Consider the following 22,898-nt stretch of genomic DNA (forward strand, 5'->3'; position numbering starts at 1 on the left):
ACATGGTGGCATGTTTATAATAAGGCATAATTATAAAACATTTTTAGAATGCTAAAAAAATGCTATTTAGCCCAAGTGAAATAATAACTTAGTTCTGTCAGTTCATCCAAGGTTGAAATCCTCTAGCCAATTCTACACAGTCAGTAACACTCCACGCTTTGACCAATTTCATATCCTTTTGTTTCTCATACTCACCTATACTTCTAGCCTGTCCTTAATGTCTCTATTTTTCTTTTCATGTCCTTTAATGATTTTTTTCTTCCTATCTTCCATCTTTCCTCTCTCTTGTACTGTTTGGATTGTTTGCCCACTTCTGGAGGCGTGTTATTTTCTTTCTCCGTTTTGAAAATATATTTAAAAATATTTTTGTTCATTAATTTAACTGATGTTTATTGAGCAATTACCACATAATTAGTCCTTTTCTAGAGGCTGAAGAGATAAAAGTAAAAAAAGACCAAAATCTCTGTCCTTGTATAGCTTAAAAATTTTGGCAGTAAACAAAATGGTAACAATAAACAAATAAACAAGTAAAGGACGTGATATAGGAAGTGTTAAGGGCTATGAAGAAAAATTCCTGAGGATCAGGAATTTGGGTGGTATGCTAGAATTTTGAAGACTGACAAGGGAAACTCATCAAGAGATCTTTGGAGCAGATGAAGGAAATAAACCGTGCAAGTATGTGCTAGATAAGCATTGAAAGTGTTTCATGCAACAGGAACAGCATGTACAAAATCCTGAGGCAGGAGCATACCTCCCCAGATGGAGGACAAGGAGGGCAAGGTAGTTGAAGCTCAGTGGAGGATGAAGAGATTAGTAGATGTGATCAGAATTGGTGAGGGAGGCAGCCTATTTAGGGACACTTCCACTGGAAGAACTTTGATGTTTGCTCTGAGTGAGATGGAAATCCTTTGGATCGTTTTGAGCAAAACGAAATGTTAACTCATATTTTTAAAGGACTTCTAATGTAGGGAGACAAGAGAAGAAGCAAAGAGAGCAGTCATGTTCATATTGCAATATTCCAGGAATGAATTTGAATGTTATGGGACATGTTTTCTAGAAGAATCAGAGTTCAGTTCAGTTCAGTTCAGTTGCTCAGTCATGACCGACTCTTTGTGACCCCATGAATCACAGCACGCCAGGCCTCCCTGTCCATCACCAACTCCCGGAGTTCACTCAAACTCATGTCCATCCAGTCGGTGATGCCATCCAGCCATCTCATTCTCTGTTGTCCCCGTCTCCTCCTGCCCCCAATCCCTCCCAGCATCAGAGTATTTTCCAGTGAGTCAACTCTTCGAATGAGGTGGCCAAAGCATTGGAGTTTCAGCTTTAGCATCAGTCCTTCCAATGAACACCCAGGACTGATCTCCTTTAGAATGGACTGGTTAGATCTTGCAGTCCAAGGGACTCTCAAGAGTCTTTTCCAACACCACAGTTCAAAAACATCAATTCTTTGGCGATCAGCTTTCTTCACAGTCCAACTCTCACATCCATACACGACCACTGGAAAAACCATAGCCTTGACTAGACGGACCTTTGTTGGCAAAGTAATGTCTCTGCTTTTTAATATGCTATCTAGCTTGGTCATAACTTTCCTTCCAAGGAGTAAGCATCTTTTAATTTCATGGCTGCAATAAGCATCTGCAGAAGAATCAGAGTAGTTACTTTTGTTTTACAATTGAGGATGGAAAACCAAGGGGTCAGATCTTGACTGGTGACAATACATTTTACTATTCCCTCTTCCTCGGGGAAAAATTAGGAGATCCTGCCCTGTTAGTCTAAGGATTGTTAAACATTTTGGATGGTCTTGAGCATCTCTAGGCAATATAATGCCTGGCACAAAGTAGGTACGTAGAAATATTTGTGGAATTCATGTATATATCGTCAGTTAAATGGATAGGGCTCAATTATAGTCTCAGCTGACTTGCTTGTTCATGTTTCATTTCTCCTGCATATTCTGGTGGTGTTTATCAGGTCTTTAAATTTTATTTAGCAAAGAACATTAAAAACATGTTATAAACACACCCCTACACTTCAAGTCGAAATGTAGAGAGTATTATTTATATATTGTAATTGGCCTCACAGCAATTTGTCCAGTCCTCTATTATAGCAGTAATCAACTGTATTCAATTCTGTTTGCCTCTCTCTCTGAATAGTCAGGGTTGGGATCATCTCTTATAGATCTCTACACAGTTGGCCCTCTGTCTTCACAAGTTGCAGCATCTGTGGATATGGAGGGCTGACTATGGGGCTTGAACAGCTGCAGTTTTTGGTGTCTGTGGGGTAAAGGGGTGTCCTGAAACCAATCCCGTGCAGATACTGAGATCACAGTTCGTCCTGTACCTAGCATGGGGTCTGGCAACAATGTCTGTTCAAAGACCATAAACATGATATGATAAATAAGTGAATCCCATGCAGTGAAAAGAGTGAGTTACCAGCACCCTTAGAGAAGCCTTGCCTGATTTCTGTAAAATATACCCATTTCCCTTTGCTGTTTTTCAGTCACTCAGTCGTGTCTGACTTTTTGCAACCCCTGGACTGTAGTACACCAGGCTTCCCTGTCCTTCACTATCTCCCAGAGTTTGCTCAAACTCACATCCTTTGAGTTGATGATGTCATCCAACCATCTCATCTCACTTCCTTTAGAAAAACACAATTCTTAGCCTAACTCTGTAGAATTTAGCTCCTTGACTTCAAATTGTATATAAAGCCCTTAATGAACTTGAACAGAGTCCCTGGTGGCCCAGCAGTCAAAAATCCACCTGCAGTGCAGGAGATGCAGGTTCTATGCCTGTGTCGGGAAGATCTCCCAGAGAAGGGAATGGCAACCCATTCCAGTATTCTTGCCTGGGAAATGCCATGGACAGAAAGGCCTGGTGGGCTACAGTCAATGGGGTCACAAAGACTAAACTTAGGGATTAAACCACCACCAACGAGCTGAAACAACAGTATTCTCACCCCAAGCAGGCCTGGTAAACGATCTGTTATTTTCCGTGTGTGTTAGCTGTTCAGTTATGTTGGACTCTTTGCGCTCCCATGGGCTGTACCCCACTGGGCTCCTCTGTCTGTGGAATTCTCCAAGCAAGAATATGGGAGTGGGTAGCCGTTCCCTTCTCCAGGGGATCTTCCCAACACAGGGATTGAACCCGGTTTCCTGCGTTGCAGGCAGATTCTTTACCATGTGGCCACCGCCAGTAAGTGATCACTAATAAAGAAAGCTGAGTGTGTAAGAATTGATGCTTTCGAACTGCACTGTTGGAGAAGACTCTTGAGAGTCCCTTGGGCTGCAAGGAGATCCAACCAGTCCATCCTAAAGGAAATCAGTCCTGAATATTCATCAGAAGGACTGATGGTGAAGTTGAAGGTTCAATACTTTGGCCACCTGATGCAAAGAGCTGACTCACTGGAAAAGACTCTGATGCTGGCAAAGACTGAGGGCAGGAGGAGAAGGGAACGACAGAGGATGAGACGGTTGGATTGCATCACTGACTCTATGGACATGAGTTTGAGTGAACTCTGGGAGTTGGCGATGGTCAAGGAAGCCTGGAGTGCTGCAGTCCATGGGGTCTCAAAGAGTTGGACACGACTGAGCGACTGAACTGACCGACTGACCGAAGAACTGGGAACTGAGCTTCCAGGGACTGAGACTTGCAAGATGGACACAGACTGCTCCAGCTCCCAGGGCGTCGGTGTGAGCCCTGACCAACCCTCCGACCGCAGGATCGAGGTCTTCACCCTTCTCCTCCAGGGGAGCCTCTGTAGGACTCCCCAGCCTTCCTCACATCCCTCCTGTGGAGACCCCCGTCTGCCCGCATCTCCCCCTCAAGGTGCCCTCGTCCCCCACGCCCGCTCCCATGGAGACCCGCTCTGCCCCCACTGCGCCGCTCAGGGTGTCCCCATTCCAGGCCCGCCCCCGACCCCTCCGCCTTCTCCTTGGGGCCCCTCCGGCCTCCTGACGTCCCCACCCCCTCAAACACAGCTTCCGCCCGCGCCCCCTCCCCGCAGGGCGGACTTCCGGTCGGCGCCCCCTCCCCGCAGGGCGGACTTCCGGCCGGCGCCCCCTCCCCGAAGGCGGGACTTCCTGCCGGCGCCCCCTCCCCGCAGGGAGAACTTCCGCCCGCGCCCCCTCCCCGCAGGCGGGACTTCCGCCCGCGCCCCCTCCCCTCGCCGCGCCGTCGCGTCCTCCGGCCTGAGGCGAGCCTCGGGCGCCTGGTCGCGCGCTTTCCGGGCCGGGCCCGCGGGCTGCAGCGGCGCCGCGGCGGCTGCGGCGGCGTGCGGAGGCAGCGGCCCGCGCTCCACCCCCTCCCGCCGGCCCTCCTGCCCCTCCTGCCCCTCCTCCTCCGGCTCCTGGTCGTCGGCCGCTCGGCCCGAGCTGCGAGCGGCAAGATGGCGGCGCCCAGGCCGCCGCCCGGCCGGCTGTCGGGCGTCATGATGCCCGCGCCCATCCAGGACCTGGAGGCTCTCCGCGCGCTGACGGCGCTCTTCAAGGAGCAGCGGAATCGGTAACGGCGCGGGCGGCGCGGGCGTCGGGGGCGGCCCGGCGGGGCTGGCGGGGGCGGGGCGGCGGCTCCGCGCCTCACCAGCGGGCCCCGGGCTGGGGGGCGGGGGTGACACCTGCTCCCCATTCGTCAGTACGGGCGCTAGGCCGGGCGCAGGAAGGGGGACCGATCCAAGCGAGCCCTTCGCCGTCTCCTGCCTTTTGGGTTAGTTGAGCCGCGGTGATGGCGCCCGGATAACGTGCAAGGTGGTCTCCTCGGCCTGGCTGGAACAGACTGGCAGGCCCTCACAGGCAGTGGAACGTGCAGCTCGGGGAGACAGACGCTGCAGATGTGCATGGTGGGAGGCGGCGTCACTCCGTTCGTCCTGTGAGCCCGGGCTCTGCATCCCCAGTGGTGGCCCCGCTTTGCACAGTGGCCACTTAAGTCCCGACTCTGCCACAGAAGGGCCAGATCTCCGTTGTAAAAGGTGCCCAGGAGTCTGAAGATCTGGATTTGGCTTCTAGCCCTACACGCGATGTGTTATGGTGCCATTTCTCCAAGCCTTAAGATTTCCTGCCTGAAAATGGAAATGTAATACACGACTTCGTTGCTAAATTGTACAGAGGAATAAATGAAATAAAGCACGTGAAAATACAAAGTACCTGATATCTCCAATCAGTGCGTGTTTAATTTTGTCAAGTCTTCTCTGGGCCTCAGTTTGTGTGTCTATTTAATAGGACTAAGGTTGGACAGTACTTTCCTGGTGAGGTTGTTTGTCAGGATTAAGTGAACTCATGTATATTGAGTCCTTGGAACATATCTGACACATAGTATTAAGTCAAGTTAGCTGATACTGTCCCTTAACACATTTATGGATGGTTCTCCGTAAGTGTTTTGTTGGGAAGCCCTGTTCGGGAATCGCAGAAGTGTGAGCAAAGAGTAGAGGGAATGTGGGAGAAGTCCAGATGCTCTTAGAGGTTCACTTGGACTGAGCATTTCTGCCTCAAATCACAGTTAAGTGTTGAGCAATTCAAAGAGTGTTAAGAACCCTGGGCACTGCTCCTTTGGCTTTTTGGGAGATAAGTTAATTGATGTGATCCCTCAGAGAGATTTGTTGATTGCTTTAATGCTTAGGATATCTATACCATGATGGGCTCTCCTTTTAGTCAACCAATCATCAACCTTCATTGAGGACCTGCTCTGAAGCAGGTTCTTTGGTAGGGCCGAAGGTGCAAAGATGAACGTGATATCCCTTTTTTCAAGCAGGTTAGGGTAATTGCCGTGTAAACAAATTGTAAGAGGGTCTAGCCAAGAAGAGATGGTGGGGCTGGGGGAACAGTAGATCTGGTGGGAGAGATTTGTGGTCTGGGAAAGACCTTAGGTTACTATGGCTTCTAGACTTACAGATGGGAGGGCTAACTAGAAAGAACAGTATGTGCAGAGGAACAGTGTGCTGATTTTGTAGTCTCTGAGTTTAAATGAAATAACATAGATAAGACATCTGGTGCAGAGGACATAGCCAAGTATCAAGTTCCTTTTATAAGCTGAAGGGTAACATCCAAAGCCCTGAACCATTTTACAAGGCCTTTCCTGACTCTGCTTCTTGTGAGGGGAGTTTACGGGGAACCATGCTAGGAGATCAAACCAGTCCATCCTAAAGGAAATCAATCCTGAATATGCACTGGAAGGACTGATGCTGAAGCTCCAGTACTTTGGCCACCTGATGTGAAGAGCTGACTCATTGGAAAAGACCCTGGTGCTGGGAAGAATTGAGGGCAGGAAGAGAAGGGGCAGCAGGCGGTGCGGTAGATAGCGTCAGAGACTCACTGGATATGAATTTGAGCAAACTGCAGAGAGAGGAACCTGGCATGCTGCAGTCCGTGGGGTCCTAAAGAGACATTACTTAGCACCTGGACAAAAACAACAATGCAGGTTTCTTTCAAGGGCATGGCCTGGCAAATCTGTATGTTAGACAAATCCCTGGCTGCCATTGTGAGAGATACATTAGGGTGACGCTAGAGGCAGACGACTTGGAGAAGCCCAAATGAAAGAGAAAACTGCTGGTTTAGGGTATTGTCTATGGGGATGGGAAGGATAGATGTCGAAACATCTTTACCAGATTGAATGGACTCAGACCAGCTGGATTGCTGGAAGAATGAGAAGAGGTGAAGGTGCACCCCATATTTGATTTGAGTTTTCCCGGGGCAGGCGGGAACTCTGTCCTAGTTCAGGAAGAGTTGAAGGCCGGGAAGGGTGACCTGATGTGTAGGTCTTGGAATTGGGAGGCAGATAGTATATGGTGGTGCAGAGAGCCCTTGATGCGGGTTTGTGAGGACAGGCTTCTGGTTCTGCCTCTGCGTCTCACGTGTCTTTGAGCAGGTCACTAGTTGCCCCTCAGGAGGGTCTCAGGGTTCCCAGAGGCCAGCTGCTCTGAGAAGACCCACCCAGTGCCGATGGACCCAGGGGAGGGTGGGCGGAGGTGTCAGGCTGGAGGGGACTAAACTGCCGCAGACTGCGGGGGCACAGTAGCCAGCTGAGAAACCGCGGCGCAGCAGGCTCCCACAAGGACAGCCGGAAGGAGCGGGCCCTCCCCTGGAGCGCGGGTGCGCTTCCAAATACAGATGTGCGGGAGTGACAGCGTGTGGCTTCTGAGCACAGAAGGCCCGAGGCTTCCTCGCTGCTTTCTCTTTTGGATCGCTTGCTCCGGAAAGCCTCTGCCATGTTATACGGACACTCAGGGGTCCACCCAGACAGGTCTATGCAGTGAGGAACTGAGGCCTTCTGCTAGCAGCCATGTGAGGAGCATCCTGAAGCAGATCCTTAGTCCCAGTCAAGTCCACAGCTGTTTGTACAAGTTGATCAGGGAATCTGCCTTGTGTGAGACCACGAATGGTGTGGCTTTAAACTGCTCAGTTTGGGGCTCATTTGTTATGTGGCAGTATGCTTAGTCATTCAGTTGTGACTGACTGTGACGCCATGGACGGTAGCCCTGCCAGGCTCCTTTGTCCATGGGGATTCTCTAGGCAAGAATGCTGGAGTGGGTTGCCATTCTCACCTCCAGGGGATCTTCCCAAACCAGAGATTGAACCCAGGTCTCCTGCGTTACAGGTGGATTTTTTGCTGTGTTAGCCACCAGGAAGCTCCCCCATATTCAAGTGTGGAGCCAAGTGATACTCTTTACCTCCACTGTCCACGCAGCTGCTCACATGTGGCTATTTAGTCAGCAATAAGTAATATTAACCATTCCATTCCTTACTTGTCCCAGCCACATTTTCAGTACTAGTAGCCACACTAGTACCTTCTCGGACCATGCAGATACAGATTATTGCCATCATCACAGAAAGTTCTGTTGAGTAATGCTACTTTGTTTTTTTCTACAGGATTCTTGAGTATTCAATAACTAGTGTAATGTTTGGGTACTGTTTTCCATGAATCTTCTCATGCTTAAACTGATACATTATTGCTCTTCCATCAGATAAGCTTGTTGAGTAAAGTGAGTGTATCACATTCCTTGGGCCCCTGGCATCTAGCATGCTGCTGCTGCTGCTGCTAAGTCATGTCAGTCGTGTCCGACTCTGTGTGACCCCATAGACGGAAGCCCACCAGGCTCCCCCATCCCTGGGATTCTCCAGGCAAGAATTGTAGGTTCTTAACAAAGTCTTGTGGAATTACTGCTATTTGTATAGGTCATTATTTATGCGGCTTCTCAGGTGGCTCAGCGGTAAAGATCTGCCTGCCAATGCAGGAGATGCAAGAGACTTGGGTTCCATCCCTGGCTGGGAAAGGTCCCCTGGAGAAGGCAATGGCAACCCACTCCAGTATTCTTGCCTGGAAAATCCCGTGGACGGAGGAGCCTGGTAGGCTATCATCCATGGGGTCCCAAGAGTCGGACACAACTGAGCACGCACAGCACAGTTCCTCATGGTACATGTGTAGTCTTTTTGTTCCGTCCTTGAATTGGTAAATTTTTTAATCTTCTGTCAGTGTGGATTCTTTCTTCTTGTTACTGTGTGTTTAGTCAAAAGTATGTTCCTGATTTCTTCCTTCCAGGCTTTGTGTATACTGTGTAATAGGGCAGACGCTTCCTTCCCCTCCATGCTGTGGAGCCCCTTTATCTTATACACCCTATTTTCTTTTTTTTTATTTAAAGAAAGCATTTATTAGATTCTACATACTATGTAATTATTAATAGAGGTTTCTTATTTATGCTCTGTCTTCCAGAATGAAGGCCCATGAAGACAGAGATAGTTGGCTTTTTTGTAATTACTCTCTTTGGATAATGCTTCTTGAATTTGCTGTCTTTGAACACTTTAGGAAATTGTCAGCCAGTTGCTTCAGCTGTTGCTTCTCTCTCATTCTTTCCTTTCCTTCAAGGAATTTAATTACACATACATTAAACCTTTCACTGTATTTTGTATTTCTCAAAGCCTCTTTTCTGTATTTCCGATTCTCTCAGAGCTTTGGTTTGAAAATTTCCTCCTGTCTTCTCATTCTCTCTTTTGGCTTTTGCTGTGTCCAATGTGCTGTCTATTGTATTCTTAGTTTCAGGTAGTTTTGAGTTTTGTAGAATTTCTATTTGATTTTTTAAATGGATTACTCCATTGAAATTCATAGTCATTTACTTTCTTAAGCATATTAATTATACTTATGTTAGAGAATGTGCCTGATAAATATCTGTTGTCAGTTTCTGTCGTCTTGTGTGTAGTCATCTGATCTTCTCTTTATTGACTGCTGAATGTCATATAAAGAATGTTAAGACTGTTTCCAAACTGTGTGCAAGCTCCAAACCAAAATCAGTCTAAAAACAATTTCATTCAAAAAATGATGGCAGAACAACTTGATATCTAAATGAATTAAAGTAAACTTTGACCCATTCCTTTTACCATTCACAAAAATATTTCCACATGGATTGTAGACCTAAACATAAAATTTAAAGCTATAAAATGTTTAGAAGATGGGAGAATATCTGTAATCTTGTGTGTAGGCAAATATTTCTTATCCAGGACACAGATAACATTGACCTTTCAAGAAAAATTTATTATCAAATTAGACTATCAAAATTAAAAAAGCTTCTGCCTATCAAAAGATACCAATAAGAAAATGGAAAAGGCAAGTCATAGACTGAAAATATTTACAACACATATACCTGACAAAGAATTTGCCTTAAAATATAAAAAGTGCTCCTGAAACTTAGTAACAAAAGACAATCTGGTAAAAAATTGGGCAGAAAAAAATCTGGTTTAGAAAGAAGATATATAAATGGCCAACACACATGGTAAAGTACTCAACATCATTAATCATTGAGAAAATGCAAATTAAAACAACTCCACTCTATGCTCCTTAGGATGGCTGTTACCAAAAAAGAGGAAAAAAATTGTTGGTAAGGCTGTGGAAAATTTGGAACCCTTGTACATTGCTGGTGAGAATGTGAAATGGTTCAGCTATTATGTAAAAAAAAAAAATGTCCTGCTAAACACAGAATATGACCAAGCAGCTCTACTCCTAGGCATGCGTGCGCCCTGGAGGGTTAAAAGCAAAAACCGAAACAGACGCTCGCATGCCAGTGTCCACTGAGGCACTATTCACAATAGCCAGAAGATGGAGACAGCTCAGGTGTCCATCAGCAGGCGAATGGCTGAAATGTCATATGCACATACAGTGGAATGCTGGGTAGCCATAAGGAGGAGTGAAGCACTGGTACATGCTATAGTGGGGGTGAGCCTTGAAAACATGCCAAGTGGGAGAAGCCAGACATAAAATGACAATGTTGTATGATTCCACTTCTGTGAAGAACTAAGAATAGGCAAATTCATAGACAGAAAGGAGATTAGAGGTTACCCGGGATGAGGGGAGGGAAGAGTTATTGTTTAATAGTTACCAAATTTGTTTGGGATACTAAATTTTTAGAATTAGTGGTGAGGTTTGTGCAACATTATGAATATAATTAAAGCCACCGAATTCTATACTAAAAAATGGTCAGAATGGAAAATTGTATATTATTGGTTGGTGGAAAAATAATTTGGTTTGGCATTGTTGAACTTTGCCGTTTGATATTGGAATACATTCTTAAATTGGTTGTATTATACATCATTTTAATGCACATTTCTCACTTTATTTTTTTTGCTAATGACATTCAGTTCAGTTCAATTCAGTCGCTCAGTCGTGTCCGACTCTTTGCGACCCCATGAATCACAGCACGCCAGGCCTCCCTGTCCATCACCAACTCCCGGAGTTCACTCAAACTCATGTCCACAGAGTCGGTGATGCCATCCAGCCATCTCATTCTCTGTCGTCCCCGTCTCCTCCCACCTCCAATCCCTCCCAGCATCAGAGTCTTTTCCAGTGAGTCAACTCGTCGCATGAGGTGGCCAAAGTATTGGAGTTTCAGCTTTAGCATCAGTCCTTCTAATGAACACCCAGGATTGATCTCCTTTAGAATGGACTGGTTGGATCTCCTTGCAGTCCAAGGGGCTCTCAAGAGTCTTCTCCAGCACCACAGTTCAAAAGCATCAATTCTTCGGCGATCAGTTTTCTTCACAGTCCAACTCTCACATCCATACATGACCACGGGAAAAACCATAGCCTTGACTAGGCTAATGACATTACTTGCTGTTTATTTTGTATTTATTTTAGACTGTGGAAATGATGTTAGAAAAAAAGCAAATTCAAGTGATTTTTTATTTTTTTAATTCGAGTTCAAAATGCGTCGTAAAGCAGTGGAGACAACTGGCAACATCAACAACACATTTGGTCCAGAAACTGCTACCCAACGTCCAGTACAGTGGTGGTTGGTTCAAGAAGTTTTGCAAAGGAGATGAGAGTCGTGAAGATGAGGAATGCAGTGACAGGCCGTTGGAAGGTGACAGCGACCAACTGAGAGCAGTCACTGAAGCTGGTCCTCTTACAGCTGCTCAGGAGGTTGCCAGAGAACGCAGCGGGGACCATTCTGTGGTCATTGGACACTTGAAGCAAATTGGAAAAGTGAAAAAGCTCACTAAGTGGGTGCCTCAGGAGCCGACTGAAAATCAAAAAAATGCCGTTTTGAAGTGTCATCTTCTCTTACTCTCTGCAGCGGCAACAAACCATTCTCAATCAGATTGTGATGTGATGACAAGTGGATTTTATAGGACAGCTGGTTACGACCAGCTCAGTGGCTGAACCAAGAAGAAGCTCCAGAGCACTTCCCAAAGCCAGACTTGCACCAGAAAAGGTCATGGTCACTGGTGGTCTGCTGCCTGTCTGATCCCCTACAGCTTTCTGAATCCCAGTGAAACCATTAAATCTGAGAAGTATGCTCAGTAAACTGATGAGAGGCACTGAAAACTCGATGCCTGCTTTGGCACTGGCCAGCAGAGTGGGCGCAGTTCTTCCCCATGACAGCGCCCGACCGCACATCGCACAGCCGATGCTTCAGAAGTTGAGTGGATCGGGCTACGAAGTTTTGCCTCATCCGTCGTCTTCACCTGAGCTTTTGCTAGTTGAGTATCTCTTCTTCACCCGACCTTTCGCCAGTTGACTACCACTTCTTCAAGCATCTTGACAACTTTCTGCAAGGAAAACACAACCACAGGAGGCAGAAAATGCTTTCCAAGAGTTCGTCGAATCCCAAAGTACAGATTTTTATTCTACAGGAATGAACAAACTTATTTCTCATTGCTAAAGATGTGTTGAATATAATGGTTCCTATTTTGATTAATAAAGATGTTTGAACCTAGTTACAATGACTTAAAATTCACAGTCTGAAACTGCTGTTACTTTTATTCCAACCTAATATATACATGCTACTGTCGCCAAGTTGCTTCAGTCATGTGCGACTCTTTGTGACTCTATGGGCTATAGCCCACCAGGCTCCTCTGTCCATGGACTTCTCCAGGCAGGCATACTGGAGTGGATTGCCATTACCTCCTCCAGGGGATCTTCCCTACCAGGGATCAAACCCGCATCTCTTAGGTCTCCTGCTTTGGCAGGCAGGTTCTTTACCACTAGCGCCACCTAGGAACACCTTAATACTTACGTATTTTACCACAATTAATGTAATATACCAAAATTGATAAAATTGTGTAGTTTAAGTGAATGAATTGCATGCTTTGTTTAATTATGTCTCAGTAAAGCTGTTATAAACTAGTAAAACCATAATGAGATACCTCTGCAGACTTGTTAGATTTGCTGGGATTGAAGCAACTGGCAGCTTTTGGTGAGGCTGTGGAGCAGCTGTGGGTCTCATCCACTGCTGGTGGGAACGTGGATGGTGCAACCGCTTTGGGAAACGCTTTGGCAGTTTTTTATAAAGTTAAACATACTCCTGCCCATAACCCTAGGTATTTATCTTAAAGAGTGCTTATAGCAGCTTTATTGATAATAGCCAAGTACTAGAACCTACTGAAATGTCTGTCAGTGGGCGGAGGACTAAACTGCCTGGTAACTGAACCACCAGTGTGCACAGCAGTGCGGATGGATCTCAGAATGCGGTGAATGAGAGAAGCCAGACGACGAGTAGTGCTCTGTGGCTCCATGGAGTTCTGCGAAGCTGACCTTCTCGTCTCGCTGATGGGAATGAAGGCATGGACAGCGGTTGTCACAGGAGGCTGGGGGCTGACTGGGAAGGAGCACGAGGGAATTTTCTGAAGTAAGGGAAACGGGCTCTATCCAGATGGGGGTATTGGTTGCCTGGATTTGACATACTCATGAAACACTAGCCATCTGTGTAATTCACTGTCCATTATATCTCAGTTTTCTGTGTGTAAAATTATTCTTCTTCCTGCCACACACAGAACTTACTTGAGCTGAATCTCAGCCAGCATGATGGAAGGACTTTGTAGAAATATCACTGGTCTTTTCTTCTTCCTATTTGAGAATTATCACTGGTAAAACAGTGTTTCTGAATTGTCAGATTTCCTCCAAGAAAAGAGGAGGGAACTGGACTCTGATGTTCTTAGTACACTCGGAGTGAGTCAGGTTTTGATCCACATGCCAGACAGTGCTCTCTGTTTCCAGAGCCTGAGATGAGCTGAGGTGACTGATACTCATGAAATGCTTGGAACCAAATCTAGGAAAAAAGGAAAGTAATCCTGGAAGGGTGCGGGCAGTAACGTGGCTCTGGAGAGTTCAGCTTCTTGTCCACTGAAGAGTGCAGTGGAAGGGCACTTTTGGAGTCTCGCTTCGCAGTGATGTCATGCTGCTGGTGTGGGGCTGAGATCTCCTCCCTCAGGGTGGGGTGGCAGAGGTGGTTTATTTGGGTAAGATGGAGTGGGTGTGCAGAGTGACTGAAATGGTTTTGTAAACTATGTGACTTTGGGAGCGTCTTCCCCACCCCCTTGAAATGTATTGGTATGACATACTGATACCTTCTAGGACTCAGTGGGTTTCAGGGAGAATAGGCTTTCGTAAGGCATAGAGAAGCGAAAGGCAAAGGAGAAAAGGAAAGATATACCCATTTGAATGCAGAGTTCCAAAGAATAGCAAGGAGAGATAAGAAAGCCTTCCTCAGTGATCAATGCAAAGAAATAGAAGAAAACAATAGTGTGGGAAAGACCAGAGATCTCTCCAAGAAAATTAGAGATACCAAGGGAACATTTCATGCAAAGATGAGCTTGATAAAGGACAGAAATGGTATGGGCCTAACAGAAGCAGAAGATATTAAGAAGAGATGGCAAAATACATGGAAGAACTGTACAAAAAAGATCTTCATGACCCAGATAATCATGATGGTGTGATCACTCACCTAGAGCCAGACATCCTGGAATGTGAAGTCAAGTGGGCCTTAGGAACCATCACTACGAACAAAGCTAGTGGAGGTGATGGAATTCCAGTTGAGCTATTTTCAAATCCTAAGAGATGATGCTGTGAAGGTGCTGCACTCAATATGCCAGCAAATTTGGAAAACTCAGCAGTGGCCACAGGAATGGAAAAGGTCAGTCTTCATTCCAATCCCAAAGAAAGGCAATGCCAAAGAATGCTCAAACTGCCGCACAATTGCACTCATCTCACATGCTAAAGTAATGCTCAAAATTCTCCAAACCAGGCTCCAACAGTATGTGAACTGTGAACTTCCAGATGTTCAAGCTGGTTTTAGTAAAGGCAGAGGAACCAGAGATCAAATTGCCAGCATCCGTTGAATCATCAGAAAAGCAAGAGAGTTCCAGAAAAGCATCTACTTCTGCTTTATTGACTATGCCAATGCTTTTGACTGGGTGGATCACAGCAAACTGTGGAAAATTCTTAGAGATGGGAATATCAGACCACCTTACCTGTCTCTTGAGAAATCTGTATGTGGGTCAGGAAGCATCAGTTAGAACTGGACATGGAAACAACAGACTGGTTCCAAATAGGAAAAGGAGTATGTCAAAGCTGTATATTGTCACCCTGTTTATTTAACTTATATGCAGAGTACATCATGAGAAATGCTGGGCTGGATGAGACACAAGCTGGAATTAAGATTGCCAGGAGAAATATCAATAACCTCAGATATGCAGATGACGCTACCCTTATGGCAGAAAACGAAGAGGAACTGAAGAGCCTCTTGATGAAAGAGGAGAGTGAACAAGTTGACTTAAAACTCAACATTCAGAAAACTAAGATCATGGCATCTGGTCCCATCACTTCGTGGCAAATAGATGGGTAAACAGTGGAAACAGTGACAGACTTAGTTTTTGGGGCTCCATAATCACTGCAGATGGTGACTGCAGCGATGAAATTAAAAGACGCTTACTCCTTGGAAGAAAACTTATGACCAACCTAGACAGCATATTAAAAAGCAGAGACATCACTTTGCCAACAAAGGTCCATCTAGTCAAAGCTATGGTTTTTCCAGTAGCCATGTATGAATGTGAGAGTTAGACTATAAAGAAAGCTGAGCACTGAAGAATTGATGCTTTTGAACTGTGGTGTTGGAGAAGACTGTTGAGAGTCCCTTGGACAGCATGGAGATCCAACCAGTCCATCTTAAAGGAAATCATTCCTGAATATTCATTGGATGGACTGATGCTGAAACTGAAACTCCAATACTTTGGCCACCTGATGCAAAGAGCTGACTCATTTGAGAAGACTCTGATGCTGGGAAAGATTGAAGGTGAGAGGAGAAGGGGACGACAGAGGATGAGATGGTTGGATGGCATCACCGACTCATTGGACATGAGTTTGGGTAGACTCTGGGAGTTGGTGATGGTCTGGGAGGCCTGGCGTGCTGCGGTTTGTGTGGTCACAAGGAGTCGGACATGACTGAACGACTGAACTGAACTGAGATGCGTGCAATATAGTGCAGCACTTTCACAGCATCATCTTTTAGGATCTGAAATAGCTCAGTTGAAATTCTATCACCTCTACTACTAGCTTTGTTCATAGTGATGCTTCCTAAGGCCCACTTGCCTTTGCATTCTAGGATGTCTGGTTCTAGGTGAGTGATCACACCATCATGGTTATCTGGGTCATGAAGATCTTTTTTGTACAGTTCTGTGTATTCTTGCTACCTCTTCTTAACATCTTCTGCTTCTGTTAGCAGGTCCATACCATTTCTGTCCTTTATTGTGCCCATCTTTGCAGTAAATGTTCCCTTGGTATGTCTAATTTTCTTGAAGAGATCTCTAGTCTTTCCCATTGTATTGTTTTCCTCTATTTTGCATTCATTACTGAGGAAGGCTTTCTTATGTCTCCTTGCTATTCTTGGGAACTCTGAATTCAAATAGGTGTATCTGCTTTTCTTGTTTGCTTCTCGCTTCTCTTTGTTTCACAGCTATTTGTAAGGCCTCCTCAGACAACCATTTTGCCTTTTTGCATTTCTTTTTCTTGGGGATGGTCTTGATCACTGCCTCCTGTACAATGTCACGAACCTCCGTCCATAGTTCTTCAGGCGCTCTGTCAGGTCTAATCCCTTGAATTTGTCACTTCCACTGTGTAATCATCAGGGATTTGATTTAGGTCATACCTGAATGGTCTAGTGGGTTTCCCTACTTTCTTCAATTTAAGTCTGAATTTGGCAATAAGGAGTTCATGATCAGGAGTCCCAGTCAGCTCCCGGTCTCGTTTTTGCTGATAGAGCTTCTCCATCTTTGGCTGCAAAGAATATAATCAGTCCGATTTCTGTATTGACCATCTGGTGATGTCCATGTGTAGAGTCTTCTCTTGTGTTGTTGGGAGAGGGTATATGCTCTGACCAGTGCGTTCTCTTAGCAGAACTCTATTAGCCTTTGCCCTGCTGACACAGAAGGGTGTGACCGCCCGGTGGTGGATGTGGTGTGTAGGGGCTCTTTGTTTCGCTTTCCAATCTCATTCCTCTCTCCCATCTACGTGTTTCGTGGTATGTTATATGCTGTATACTCTTCAGTTTGCATCTTTAATTTTGGCTCTGTTTTAGAGTGCTACCAGTTTTCATACATAGAGAGCTAGATCATTAACTTCAACTGTTGTAGAGTGTACAGTCATAAGCTTACATCATTGATCTACCTTTTCTTACTGTTGGGCATTTGGATTTGTCTTTAATTTTTGGTAACTGCAACAGCACTGTAGAGACCATCTTTATAACTGCCTCCTTGTATACCTGAGCAGTTGGGTTTTTTCTCCAAAGCAGAATTTGAGGTAGGAAGTTGGGTGAAGTAATTTAACGGTAGGCAAGCCCCAGCAATCAGAAGTGTGGGAGAGGGGAAGCTTGGTGTGGAAGGAGAGAGCTGATGTAAGGATGCCGTATTCAGTGGCGGCTGTTGGAGGCAGCTGGGGCTTAACCCGACCCGGGATCCCTGGGGGATGCATCTCTGAGTTATCTGAGCACAGGGGTTGTGAGAATTGCCCCTGGGGTCATTAACTAGATGGGCCAAGGGTGTGCGATGAGGGACACCATGAGCGTTTGCTACATAGATGGGTTCTGTCTATTCAGTTCTGTGGCTCCCTCCTAACATTGGAGGTGCACAGCTTTGCATGTGACCCACACATAGGGCTGCACTGCTTGTGTGCGTGGTAGGTCATGTCCGACTCTTTGCGACCCCATGGACTGCAACCCACCAGGCTCCTCTGTCCATGGGATTCTCCAGGCAAGCATACGGTAAAGGGTTGCCATTTCCTTCACCCAGGAGATCTTCCTGACCCAGGGATTGAACCCACGTCTCCCTCACCTCCTGAACTGGCAGGCAGATTGTTTACCACTGAGCCACCTGGGAAGCCCAAGGCTGCACTGAGTCCAGCTCTTTCCTGCTCTCTTCAGATGCAGGTCACCCTGTCCTGACACTGACTTTCCCATAGTGGCTCTGATCACCGCAAGGTGGAGGGGGGGCTTTGGTCTCCATTGTGCCACAGTTGAATTTCAATGACCTTAGACCTTCTGCCTTATACTCCCCTTACCTCTTGCAAAGAACTGCAACAGAGTATTATGACCACTTAATCACCTACCTGTCCACTAGAATGAGCCCAAACGTGAGGGCAGGCTTCTTACTTACCTCTGTGTCCTCAGGGCCTCCTTTAATACCTAGCACAGAATGAGCCCTTGGTTGTGTTTTTATTACTTCCTTAAATAGTTAATTTCCTGGAGTCAGCATAGAGGAAGGACTCTGGTAAGAGCGGTATAAAACATTGTCAGATATGACAGAGGATCGTGATTTCAAGAGGTCAGTAATGTTTTGGTGTCCCTTATTGCTTGCATCAAGACGTGGATTAACATTCATAGGGAAAGGGACTGTTGAGCCCTTGAGAGGCTGGCATAATGCAGAACTCGGAATAAACCGGTCATCTCTGTGTACACAGGCTCACATAGGTTTTCCCCAAACACAGCTGAGTCTCTGGCCAGAAAGTCTTTGGCTGCACCAAAGACAACAGCCGAACAGAACAAAACAAAACCCACAACACAAAACAGGCCCCCTTCAGACCCCCGTGAGTTGTCAGCTTAGTGAAGGGGCTGCATGCTGTCTTGACTCAACCGTGACTCATATCAGCTGTGCTGAGAGAGGACGTCAATTATGCAGCACTATAAACAGAACTGTGTAGAGTGTGGTGACAGTTGCCTTTATTTTTACCTGTGCCATGAGCTGGACTGCCACACGGAACCACTCGGTAAGGTGTTCTGACTCAGCTTCAAAATACAGATGTGGTCAGTGTGAGCCACCCCGCACATCCAATTATCTTAAATGGACAAAGCAGACAGGAAGACATTTGAGCCAGCAAATCAAAATAAATAAGGTTAGAATGGTGACCCACTGTGCCCTCAGAGGAGAGTTTCTCAGCTCTTTTCATCCTTCCAGTCTTTTGTAGTGGTCCCTGGACCAGAGGGTGTGGTCACTGGACTGTGGGCAAGGATACTCATTCAAAGGCAGAGGAACCTTGGGGCCCACTGCAGGCTGAGTCAACCTCTGACGGCCACAAGCCCAGAGAAGTCACATTAGAGCTAAGAGTGTAATGGAGCGTGGCTGGACGCAGACCTTAGCAGCGTTGCTGCTGTGCACGGTTAACCCGCACCCGCTTACCAGGAGCCGGTTACTATTGGTCCGCGCCGTGGTGGGGCCGCCCCTAAGCAGCCAGTTGTCAGTGAGCGACAGTTAGTGATCCTGGTTCCCTCTCAGCCATTGGCCGGTGCTGCAGTGAGCCCCTCCCACAAGCAACCAGCTCTCAGTGAGCGACTGTTAGTCTAAGGTCCTGGCTCCACTGGGGCGCCTTCTCTTAGCCAGGATCAGGACTTAGGGAGATGAAAGTTGTATCTTGGGACCTTGCCTTTTCTTGTCAGAACAGAGAATAGCATTCGTTTGGTAGGTTTACAGGAGCATCGCTCCTGACTGGGACCTGACACCAAGAAGCTTGCAACAACTGCCTGTGCCCCTCCCTCGCCTTCCCTGGAAAAGGGGTTTGCTGAAAACTTGGGGTTGTTAGGGCGTGAGCCGCCCGTCTTCGCTCATTGCCCTCAGTAAACCTCTCTGCCCCGAACAGTTTTGGTGTTGCCTGGCCTCTCTGTGCATTGAGCACAGACTTGCGTTTGGTAACAAGGACAGTTTGTAAGTGAGGGGTCCACTTAGGATGGCCATGGAGGAGTGTGTGTATGTAGTGCTTAGCAAGGTGCTGGGCATGACATGAGCACAGTTACATACAAGTGGCTGTCATCCTCACTGAGAATATTATAAAACTATCAAAAGAGATTAGATGGTTATACCATGATATGATAGGAAAACACAGTAACACAGAGACATCACTTCTCCCCAGGTTGACCTGTGGTTTCGGTGCCATTCAAAGTAAAATCTCAGCAGGGTTTTTGCTAGACATTTACAAGCTGATTTTCTAATATGGGAAACTACGTTTTCTGTTACTCACTGGTTCCCTTAAGGCTTTGTATGGATCCTTTTTGACTCAACTTTTAAAACCCTTCTCATGTGCAGGGGGCTTCCCTGGTGGCTCAGTAAAGAATCTGCCTGCAATGTAGAAGATTGTCTGCAATGCAGGAAACCTGGGTTCGATCCCTGGGTCAGGAAGATCCTCTGGAGTAGGAAATGGCAACCCACTCCAGTATTTTTGCCTGGAGAATCCCATGGACAGGGGAGCCTGGCATGCTACAGTCCATGGGGTTGCAAGAGTCAGACACAACTTAGTGACTAAACCACCACCATGTGCAAAATTTCCTGTGTCTTCAACTTCTCTGGACATTCCTATCATCTTCTTGATCTAGGTGAAATATGGCTCACTTCTAAGGACAAACCTTTCCCAGAAAGTCCTCCAAGTGGGCTGTTTTCTTCTATATCCTGTGTTTTGCTTAGCTTGAGGATGTGTAGGTGTGAAGGTAACTGTCATTGCTGCTTTCGGAACTTTTTCCTCCATGATCCCTGCAGCTTTCCATATCATGCCATCAGAGTATGTATAGCTCATAGATAATCTCTTTTACTGTTAAAAGTTCAGGTGGTCAGTCTGTCATTCCTTGAAGAATCTAACTTTGGTTCACCGTTAACTCTGCGTTACTTCTCCCGTCTCAAGTCTTGGTTATTTTAGTGTTTACCTAGATGATCCTTTCATTACCCTGACCTTTTTTCTTGACTTTGACCACCTCTCCCCTCCCCCACTTCCCCCATCTAACCACACATTGCCGTGTGCTGCCTAGGCCTTGTGATTAACCATGGCTGCATGCCCTCTGCAGTCTTGATTCCAAGAGTCCCACTCTGACTGCCTGTTCTGTCTTGTCTTTCTCTGGGTCCCCTACTCCACCAAATCTTGCACTCCCTGCTGGACACGCAGTCTGTTGATCCTACTCCTTCCTATTCTCTGTCCCTTTTGTTCTTTACAGTCACATATCCCTTAAATCCAGGTTAGACCTGTGGGTCAGTGACAAAGCATTTCCTTGTATACATTCTCAGTTCCCTTGCCTTTTCTCCTTTGTTATACTTTGCTGGTAAAACTCAAGCTCTAGTTAAGTCCAACTTGCTGTTGCTTTTCTACTTGCACCCAAACACCTGAACAAGGATAGAGAAAAACGTAACAACATACTGATTGGTCTTTCTGTAAACTGACAGTCACTGACCTTGTGTAGCGACCTAGTGCTCCCTGGCAGTGCTGCCATTGCCCTGGTCCGTTCGGTCCTTCCGCTGTGCTGGTTAGCTGATGTATGCATTGTGCGCTCCCTCATCCCCATTCTGTGTTCCCTGCGTCTCCAGGAGCCCCCGCTTTCCTCTCCGCACCGCTGCCTCTGTCTCCCCACAGTTCGCCTTCCCTCGGGTACTGTGGGTGAGCTGCCCGTCTCCAGGTGCCAGCCTCCCTGAGGTCTGCACATGTTCCTCTCCCTTCTGCATGCGTTGCTCCAACAATTCTCTTCCCTTCCCCCCTTTCTTAAGTCATCTGTTTTACCCTTTCTGTTGGGTTATTCTCATCAGTTGATAAATCTGCTATAATTTTTCCCATCCTAAGAAGACTCTCTGCCCCATTTCCCTCATTTTTTCCTCCCATTTATATAAACTTCTCTAAGGGTTTTTTATGTTCATCTACTGCAGTTTCCCTTTTCTCTGTCTTGAACCCGTTCCACATTGCCCAGGCCCCTTGGTCTTCGTCTAAAATCCTCATCTTCTCTGCTGGTTGATGTCGCTCATCACTTTCTTCCTGGAACGCTGTCTTCATTTGGCTCCTGGAACCCCACCCACCCCTTCTGGTTCTTCTCTCTTATTGGCTGTTCTCTCTGAGGTCCAGCGCTCAGTCCCTCAGAATTCTCCCCACCTATCTGTGCTGTCATGACAGTTGCCTTCATTCTTGAGGTTTTGTTAGAGTTGGTGATAGTTCTAACACTTCCTTCAGCTGGACTTTGCTGCTGATGTTCAGACACGTATGTTCATCTGCCTGTTCCACATTTCTGCTTGTGTTTCTAATAGGCATGTCAGATGCAGCAAATCTCAGACTGAACTCCTGGTATCCCCCCTCCCCCAGTATCTTTACAGCAGTCTCCTCCAGTTCAGTAAATAGCAGATACATCCGTCCATTTATTGCCCAGGCCAGAGTTGGGTCAGAGTTTGGCACCATCCTCACCTCTGCTTTTTCAGATACCGCTCATAATAATTTCTCATTAAATCTCATTGAGTCCATCTTCAGAATATACTCAGAGTCTGATCTCTGCTTATTATGTCTGCCGCTGTCCCATCCTCTCCCAACCGCACGGTGAAGAGTGTCCTAACTGATCTCCATATATTTTTTCTTTCTTTTGCTGTGATCCGTTCTTTACGGAATAGCAGAGGGATCCTTTAAAAGTGAAAGCAGGTGACGTCACTCTGATCAGAACCCTCCCTGGCTTCTCATCAGGCAGGTGGTCCTTTCTGTGGCTTGCAGAGCCTGTGTCTAACATATATTCCTCAATCCAAATGGAGTTACTTTTTACCTAAGGCTCCGATTCTGTTTTTCCCCATATGACTGATAGTTGTCCAGCACCTCTTCTAGAACAGTCTGGCCTTCTCCCTGGGCCTTTAGTGCCAGCTCTGCCGCCCGCCAGGTTCCTCTCCAGCACCTCTTCTAGAATAGTCTGGCCTTCTCCCTGGGCCTTTAGTGCTAGCTCTGACGCCTGCCAGGTTCCTCTGTGCTCACGGTTCTTCCTGGACACCCTGCCTACTTCTGTGCGTCCCACCTTCTCTGTGCTTGCTTTCCTTGGTGTGATGCACTTGAGAGTCTGTGTTCTGATGAGAGATGCATTTTGAGTATGGTGAGGACATTGCAGTAGAAGGAGACAGGATTTTTTGGGGGGATGAGGAGAGGACATTTATTTGAAACCCTTCAGAGCTGGGGTCAGAGCCAGATTTCGATCTGTGGGCCAAAACTGACCCACCACCTGTTTTTTTTTTTGTTGTTGTTGTTAATAGTTTTTGAGTTAAGATTGATTTTTACATTTTTAATGGTAGGGGAAAACAAATGATTAGAATTCCATGATACATGAAGATGATGTGAGCTTTAAATCCCAGCGTCCATAGGAAGAGTTTCACTAGAACACAGCTGTGTGTG

The 22,898-nt window shown here is 46.4% G+C and overlaps 1 protein-coding gene across 6 annotated transcripts in view; it reads left to right on the top strand.

The window, feature by feature from the left end:
• The first annotated feature begins 4,146 nt into the window (after window positions 1–4,146).
• Window positions 4,147–22,898, top strand: part of ATXN10 (ataxin 10) — a 152,682-nt gene continuing 133,930 nt past the window's right edge. For 4 of the 6 annotated variants that reach the window (XM_055396621.2, XM_088837568.1, XM_088837569.1 and 1 more), the window contains exon 1: window positions 4,148–4,499. In XM_055396621.2, the coding sequence (XP_055252596.1) occupies window positions 4,384–4,499 (116 nt within the window). In that variant the 5' untranslated portion in view covers window positions 4,148–4,383. Of the gene's footprint in view, window positions 4,500–22,898 lie in introns of all 6 variants that reach the window. The other 2 variants (XM_088837567.1, XM_055396618.2) reach the window with 2 other exon arrangements.

Source organism: Moschus berezovskii, chromosome 6 (genome assembly GCF_049115385.1).
Source record: "Moschus berezovskii isolate FMDL1 chromosome 6, NW_MosBer_1.0, whole genome shotgun sequence".
NCBI lineage: Eukaryota > Metazoa > Chordata > Mammalia > Artiodactyla > Moschidae > Moschus > Moschus berezovskii.